At 35.0% G+C, this 9,293-nt stretch overlaps 1 protein-coding gene across 1 annotated transcript in view; it reads right to left on the bottom strand.

Moving 5' to 3' along the window:
* The window catches only part of LOC106871625 (uncharacterized), a 587,895-nt gene that overhangs the window by 28,510 nt on the left and 550,092 nt on the right, over nucleotides 1-9,293 (bottom strand). The window contains exons 13-14 of the mRNA XM_014918237.3: nucleotides 7,446-7,591; nucleotides 2,833-2,992 (exon numbers count right to left, since the gene is read on the bottom strand). Of these exons, the coding sequence (XP_014773723.1) occupies nucleotides 2,833-2,992; nucleotides 7,446-7,591 (306 nt within the window). The remainder of the gene's footprint in view (nucleotides 1-2,832; nucleotides 2,993-7,445; nucleotides 7,592-9,293) is intronic.

Genomic DNA, 9,293 nt, shown 5'->3' on the forward strand with positions numbered 1-9,293 from the left:
AATAAATGAAAGCAAGCGATGTAATTTAATTATAACAGAAAAGAAAAGGAAGAACTTATAGAAGAGACTATTTGAAAAAACAAAAGCAATATATATATATATATATATATATATATATATATATGTATGTATGTATGTATGTATGTATGTATGTATGTACATGTTAACCATTTGAAACCAAAATAGAAGTAATAGAAAACACATGATAATTATATCAATGTCTATAAAACAGACCTAGGGCCAATGAGGAGACCTATTTATCGTCATGTGACTAGCTAGAAACAGTAGCTAAATCTCTTTTATAAAACACCCTAAAGAGAAGTTGGACGCTGTAGTCCTGGATGTACAAAGTAAAATGAGCTAGTCATTGTGGAATGCATGTCTGCTCCATCATGGCTGACCTGAGACTGAAGAAGAAGAACAGTAGCAACAATGAAATAGATGTAGTCTAAGTTATGTATCAACGTTTTACAAGCAAATATTTACAGAATGAATTTAAACAAATATATTTATTCAGAACTCTTTTCTGTATTAATATTTATCTAGCCTAGGACAGCGAGCTGGCAGAATCGTTAGCACACCGGGTGAAATGCTTAGCGGTATTTCATCTGCCATTAAATTCTGAGTTCAGATTCCGCTGAGGTTGACTTTTAAAGTCTGTTACTTGTTCTATCAGTCTCTGTTGACCTGCTAATAGTGATGGGAAACAAACACAAGCACAAAGACACCTCTCTTTCTGTCTCTGTCTGTCTATCTCTGTTTGTCTGTTTGTTTGTCTGTCTGTCTCTCCCTATATATATATATATATATATATATATATATTTATGCAGGATGTGAGGGGTTAAGAGTCACCATTTTATACTTTCAATTTCACACATGTGCATTGTTTGTTTTTTATTTTGTCAACTACACAGTATAGTAGGGTCAGTTGGGCACCATCTGTGAGAAAAACAGCCCATGACACAATTCACTCTGCCAGAAATTTGGAAACGACATGCTGTACTGCTTTGCATTTGCACCAGAATCTCCAATAAGAACATTTCAGAGTGTTTGAGTGTCAATCTGAGGACAATGCAGAGGATTTGGAAAGAGTTGGAGGAGTCTAATGGCAATTACAATAGTACGGCAGCTCAGAAAACTCAATCTGATCATTCTGATAAGAAAAGAAATCCAGAATTTGTTGGTGAAATCCAGGCGGTGATTCTATCATTGTCTTTCACTGAACTGCTGCTGAGTTACAGGGATGTAAACACACCAACACCAATTGTCAAACAGTAGACGACACACACACACACACACACACACACATATATATATATATATATATACACACAATGGACTTTTTTCAGTTTCTCTCTCTAAATCCTATTACAAGGCTTAAGTCAGCTCATGGCTATAGTGGAAGACACTTACACAAGGTGCTATGCAGTGGGACTGAACCTGGAAACATGTGGTTGAGAAGCAAGCTTTTTACCACACATCCATGCTTGTGCCTTTGTAAACCTTTCTAAGATATATGACAATGCTAATTGCTAAAATTTAAGAGAATTGTGGTGGTTATAATTATTTTCTTAAATTTTAAGTAAGCACACAGGAAATAATATCCCACCCATTCAAACAAGTATTTTCAAATGACATCAGTCTCCATAGTGTGGGTGGGTCTCCTTAGGTGACAGATAATTAATGCAGCTTCTCTAACTGATTAACTTATAAATAAAAACAAAACAGCTGCCAACATGGGAGCTTCTACATAGACCCTTAACCTGCTAGAAATAGCAGTCAAATCTTCCTCAGATCACACACTTTACCACCTTAGAAAAGGAAGGTTGCACTGACTAATGTAGTAACAGATGGAGGTAAAAAATGAGATGGTCATGGCTATTATATATGCTTGACCATTCAAACGTGGAGCTAGATAACAACCACAACATAAAAAAAATAATAAATAAAATGAAATTTCCTATCATTCAGGTTATGGATAAATGAATCTTTAACAGTGGAATGAAATTTCCTATCATTCAGGTTATGGATAAATGAATCTTTAACAGTGGACATTTATGTATAATTTGCACTAAAACAGGAACACTGTTCTTGAAACACTTTCAGTATAAAAAAAAGTGAGGAAGCTGGACAAAAATTCTGTTTGAAAGAACAGCTGTATGATAATCATAATAATTACTAGATTAGCTGAAGGTGGCAAGTGGCAGGCAGAATCATTAACATGCCAAGCAGAATGCTTTGAGGCATTTCGTCCATCTTTATATTCGGAGTTCAAATATTACCAAAGTTGGTTTTACCTTTCATTCTTTCGAAGGTCCATAAAATAAGTTCCAATTGAGTACTGGAGTCGATGTAATCAAATATCCCCTCCCCTCAAAATTGCTGGCCTTGTGTCAAAATGAGAAACCAATAATTTCTAGATTACTCAGTTCCTTGTCACTGAGGAAATGACAAAGGACCGGGAGTTGTGATGATTTGCTGTACTTGAGAGGATGTGTCGTGCTTAATAAAACCACTGTTATCCATACATACAGGCTTATACTTTACATATGTTGGTGCCATATAAAATGCACTCGTGCCAGTGGCATGTGAAAAGCACCCAGCACCTTCTGTAAGGTGGCTGGCATTAGGAAGGGCATCCAGTTATAGAAACCATGCCACAGCAGACAATTGGAAACTAAACAGTTCCCAGCTTCATGTCAAACTGTCCAACCCATGCCAGCATGGAAAATTGATGTTAAATGATGATCATGATGGTAATGATGATGACTTACCAAATATCTTAGCAGCAAGATTTTCCAACCTGCGACAGTTAAGCTAAATGTGTCTTACCTTATATATCAATGCATACTGTTGTTTGGTTTGCACAGCCCTTGGTCTTTCAAGTCTCATGGAGTAGACAAAATTAAGAACATCCACGGTTTGTGTTTTATCAAACATCTTCATGCCGGCATCAATAGCTATCAAAGTTCCCGTACGTCCAGTACCTGAACTGGAAAACAGAAAGCAAAACTAATATTCTTTTGAGCATTTTTTTTTTTTTTTGTTTTTCAGATACAAATTTTCATTAATGTTTTCATGCAAATGAGTATGAGATAGAATTGCATTTTTGTTGGAGTCATTATTTAATACTTTACAGGTGAATACCCTTCCTACTGTTAAGCACTCAAAAATGATGGAGAAGTAGAACTTGTATTCTTTATCAGATAGGAAAACTAGAGCAAGCAGAATTATGTTCTATGTTCACAACACAACAGCAAATAAGATTTGAACTCATAACCATGTAGTCCTTAGTGTAGCACATTAAACTCACAGCTACTATACCTTTTAGACAATATGATATAAGCTTATAAAAAGAAGAAAAACTGAGATCATGGATTCCTTAGAAGAATTGAACTGGCATAGTTTGATTCAAATTTTTCCCAAGCCATAAAAATTCTCCACATATTTATAACTAATTTTATCTTTTATCTATTACTTATTTCAGTCATTTGACTATGGCCATGCTGGAGTACTGCCTCGAAAGATTTTAGTCAAACTAATCAACCCCGGGATTTATTTTTTAAAGCCTAGTACTTATTCTGTCGGCCTATTTTGCTGAACCTCTAGGTTATGGGGACATAAACACACCAAAACTAGTTGTCAAGTGGTGGTGGGAGACAAACACAGACATAAAGACATATATACACACACACACACATATATATATATATGACAAGCTTCTTTTAGTTTCCATCTATGAAATCCACCCACAAGGCTTTGGTTGGTCTGCAGCTAGAGTGGAAGACACTTGCTCAAGGTGCCATGCAGTGAAACTGAACCCTGAACTATGTGGTTGGGAAGCAAACTTAGTACCACACAGCCAAACCTGTGCCTGTGTACTAATCTGTATTGCTTTTGTTTTTTCAATAGAATATATAAGCATCATTTCTGAGAAGAAAGCCTCCACATTTGCTGTTCACTTTGCATCTAACTTTACACATCACACATTATGCAGGTCTCCTCCAAAAGCTATTACACTCCATCAAATTTGCCATCAAATACAAGTCACAAATGAAAGAATCACTAATTACTTCAAACTGACCAGACCACAATCCCAAACAAATTTGTTTTATATTAAGTCTCAAACAATGCATGCTAGATCTAACCCCTTAATGCTTCAATCTCTGTCTTTACAAAGAAATATTCCAATCTTTGCACACATGCTTCAGTGTGTTCAATCTTCTGTCTGCACCAAGGACACAGAATTGAGTTCTCTCTCTCTGCTTCTCTTTGGAGCCTTAGAACTCATAAGGTGGGTTACCTGGTTTCCCTGCAGTATATATAAGTAAACAAGATCATAACACTACCTCTACTGAACAGGATACCAGTCTACTGCAGAGTTAACTCCCCAACTATCTATTTTATTAGAACTCATTTAAAGCTGAGAGAACTGAAGCAAAACATGAAATGAAGTGTTCTGCTCAAGAACATAATGCAACGCCCAATGCCAGAGTCAAAACCATGATATTATGATCCTCAGTGCAACACTCTAACTACTAGGGCATGCACCTTCACACAAAATCGAGTTGCCACCAGTTAATTTCCAACATACTCAGCAAAGCTACTTTATAGACAGTTACCAGGATTCTGTGCTCTTTAGAGGTAATATTTATCTTCCCACTTACAAGTAGATGTTCTGTTAGAACAAACTATACTGCAGTAGATACCATGAGAGAAACTCTCATATTGGCTTTTGGTGCAAAATGCACTATTGTTTACATCACTAGCAGGGAGATAAATCCCTGCCACCTCCAACACAGAGACCATCAGGTCTTAGCCATCGTTGAAGATCAAGCACTTAGCATTGACAAAGTCAAGGAAGGTCGAAATCACATGAGGTGGCAAGGATTTATCTCCCTACTGGTAATATATACAAGCATGTAATATGCACCAAAAACCTATTTGAGAGTTTTTCTTATGGTATCTACTGCAGTATAGTTTGTTCTAATGGAACATCTACATTTAAGTGAGGATAAATATTACCTCTTGGTGTTAATAGTGCTAATTGCTAATATACATTTCTGTTACTATCATTATGATTTTGCATTATAGTTATTGCAGTTCCAGATATCAACACTTTAATGTTGTCTGTCACCAGATTCTGGGATGAACACTAAGCTGGTGTTGAAGCCTAATCAAACAGATCTGTGATAAAATGCTTTTAAGCTATGATGATCTAGTGCTATAGGAATAGAACTACTTTATCTAATAGGTGCTTATTTATTAACCTTTCAACTTTAAAATTAAATATCATGGTTATTCCAATAATAATATTAAATATCTACCAAAAATTAGAAATGATATGTTCTGCAAAGTCATATTGCCTCAATAAACTTGTCATGTCTCACAAAAGAAGAAAAAGGAACAAAACATGACATCCTTCAACAAAAGATAGATTGGTATATAAAACTGTATTCTGCAGTTAAGGGCAATCAAATTTTGATTGGATATATTTGATTTCAATAGTAAGCAGGTTAAAATAGTAGGGTATGACTTGAGAGAGATGTTCCTGATATTTCTAGCAAGCCATGTAATTAAACAGAAACTCTCTTGTTGCATGGAACAGGTTACTCAATGACAAATTTCTCTGAATTGCTCTTGTGAGCTATCTGTCAACTCTCAACTTTCTGACTATCTATGGTTGTAGAATCTTTGTTTAGTCAAGATATGCAAAGTAAATTTTATTTGTCCTTGACAATGAACCTTTCTCAATCAGTGAACAAGAGAGTCTTTACTTTGTTGCTCTTCCTGCTAGAAGTGGAAACCAGATATCCCTTAACTTGTATCCTGTTGTTTTAAAAAGGGAAGATACATTGGATAATGTCCCAAATATACATGAACCAGGTCTGTTGGATCAGGGCTAAGCGAGGGTTAAACACTAACAAGTCAAACTACATTTCATTAATCCTAAACTTGTTTTGTACTGGACTTTGCTATGACATTCTCTACCATGTTCATGACGCCTCATTCTCTAGTGCATATCCATTACAGACATAACAATTAAGATAACACTTTCCTGTAAGAAAATTACTTTCTTATATGTATTGTAATTTGTCACCACAGTGTTTTTATTGAAACTGTCAGTTCATCCTTCCATTTCCTTTCTCTATGACTGACATTCTTACTTATGATAGTAGTGGCACAACTATCTCTCTCTCTCTCTTTTGCTCTCCTTAATAGTTTAGTCTCTTTCTTTTTTTCTTTTATACATGTATTCATACCTAAGGAGTCATGACTTCTAGTTTGTCTAATGCATTATCCTAAGTGGAAACTCTTCATTATCAGGACATGTTTGATCAACTGAATTCAATTTTATTACACAATACAAAGTACTTATCGCTTCCATTATTTATTTGAATCTTGGTTTCCAAGATAATTTCTATGTAAGCAACACCAAGAAAATTCTCTTCACATCTTCATCATATTTACCATTTATATTTAAGCAATAAGTTAACAGAATCCTTTCCTATTAAACCTGTGATTCAATTCTTTTGTGTGAGGATGAATCTAACTTTAAACCAAACCTGGCAGAATACCAAACTACTTGAGAATTTCCAAGCATTATGAAAAAGCAAAATAATGATAGATTATAAGTATTGCTCTTGCCCCCACCCCATGCTTGTTGAATCTATATTTCTGTGTTAACCCTTCAGTACTTAAACTGGCCATATCCAGCCCAAATATTCTACCTGTTTTACATTCAAACTAGCCTCTCACACCTAACCTGTACTAACATTCTAAAAACAAACAATCACATCAGCAAAACCTCCAAGCTACAAGAAGAAGCATGATTAATTCAAAGCAATTTGAATAAAAAAAAAAGCATTATATTTAACAAATTAATGTGAGTACTAAAGGGTTAAACTAGCCATATCTGGCTCAAATATTCTGTTTTATGTTCAAACTGGCTAGATTTGGCCTCTCACACCTATCCTACAATGTCATTCTAAAAATAGACAATCACATCGTTGAAATCTCAAAGCTACAAGATAATGCATGATTAATTCAACACAATGTGAATAAATAAATGTTAGTGTCGACAATGTAATCTGAATGCTGAAGGGTTAAATGCATGATTTTAGACCAGTCTATTCTATGAATAATAAAACAACTCAAAACAACTTTCAACAACTTCTGTGTTAGTTTCGAAAGTGATCTGGGAATCATTAATTTTCTCTAATTGATGAAATTTTCACCTTTCTTTTCTTTTATGATTATACATTTATCATTGTGGAAAATACAGGAACTGGCTAGAATTTGAGCTGTTTATTGAAAACCAACATCTCTTTTGAAATCATTCGATTTCTACAGAAAACGATTTTTATTTATTTATTTATTTTTATTCATTTTTGTTTTTTTGTTTCTGATTCTGTTATTGAATACGACAACAAGTTGATGCTCACCTGCAGTGTACAACTAGAGGGGCTAATTTGTTCTCGTTGTTAAGTCTGACATCAAGGATAAATTTTAAAAATGAAATAGGCTCTGGAAACCCTTGTGCTGGCCATGAGGTATACCAATAGTGTTTCAATTTACGGACTAGATTGTTCTGTAAAATAAAAAAGAAAAAAACAGAAAATATTTACAATGATGCTCCTTTTATGGTTTTACAAAGATATTTCTTGAACGTTAGCAGAAATAGAGAGGTTTAATACAAACTTGTACATTTGACAATGTCATTGGATATCCCATAATCTCTTACCTCGTAAATTCTATTCAAAATATTTACATAACAATTGTTGTTATTGGTATATTTGAACTAGTGTCCTCATTTAGGTTGTTATAGCTACAATGTTTCAAAACTGAACTCTGTACTAAATCCACAGCAGTTAGATTATTCTTATTTCATTGATCATACCAGGGATTTGTAATACTGATTTCAAATTTTGGCACAAGGCCAGTAGTTTCAAGGATGGTGGTAAGTCAATTACATTGACCCTAGTGCATAGCTGGTACTTATTTTATTGACACTGAAAGGATGAAAGGCAAAGTCAACTTTGGCAGAATTTGAACTCAGAATGTGGAGATGGATGAAATGTTGCTCGCTGCATTTTGCCAGCTTGCTGCATTAGGAATTTGTAACACTACTTATTCTCCTATTTGTGGTGCCATCTTCTTGAACCAGTGAATATATGACTATCATGTAATGTCAAGACAAAAACAAAAACACAAAATAAACACACACACACACACACACACACACACACACACACACACACACACATGCACACACGTATTTGATTTAATGAATAGGAATGGCTCTTAACATTTTTTTTTCCACTTCAATAATTGAATGTATATAAATCTTTAAGTGTTTACTAAGGGCTTCTTTTAGTTTCCATTTACTCACAAGCCTTTGGCTAGTCTGGGGCAATTGAAAAAGACACTTACTTAAGGTGCCACACAATGGATCTGAACCCACAACCATGTGGTTGGGAAGCAAGCTTCTTAATGCACATAGCTGCATCCAAACCTCAAAGTCATAGTGTTGTTTTCTTTTCTTTTACTTGTTTTTGTCATTAGACTGTGGCCATACTGGGGCACTGCCTTGGAGAATTTTTAGTTGAATGAATTAACACCCTAATGCTTATATTTTTTTAAAGCCTGATATTATACTCTATCGGTGTCTTTTGCTGAACTGCTAAGTTAAAGGGACATAACCATATCAACACCAGCTGCCAAGTGGTGGTGGGCAAGCACAAACAGAAATACACACAGGCATATATCTATCTACACTCACACACACACACACACATTACGATGAGCTTCTTTCAGTTTCTGTCTACCAATCCACTTACGAGGCTTTGGTCAACCTGTGGTGTAGTAGAAGACACCACTTGCTCATGGTGCCATGCAGTGGGACTGAACCCAGATCCATGTGGATGGAAAGCAAACTTTTTACCACACAGTCATGCCCGCACCTGTTAAAAGAAATTTAGAAGGAACCAGAAATCTATTTTGCTTTGCTTAGAATTTAATTGAATGTATTCTGATTGTAGCAGGTGAAAACGTTTCCATTGGTTCAAAAAGATAATTTTGAACATAGTTTCATTTAAACTAATGGAGACTTTTGTTACAGAGGTTTATTGCGCACATTCCATTTTGTACTCATTGTTTCAATACATGTTCTTTATACTAACAATGTAATTCAAAGATACCTCAAAGTCACTCGATTCAAACAGACATGCCTCATTGCAACTAGAATTGGAATGATGGCCCTTTTGAACATGTTTAAAGCTTAATTAAACTGA

The sequence above is a fragment of the Octopus bimaculoides genome, chromosome 2 (assembly GCF_046866305.1).
Source record: "Octopus bimaculoides isolate indiv1 chromosome 2, ASM4686630v1, whole genome shotgun sequence".
NCBI lineage: Eukaryota > Metazoa > Mollusca > Cephalopoda > Octopoda > Octopodidae > Octopus > Octopus bimaculoides.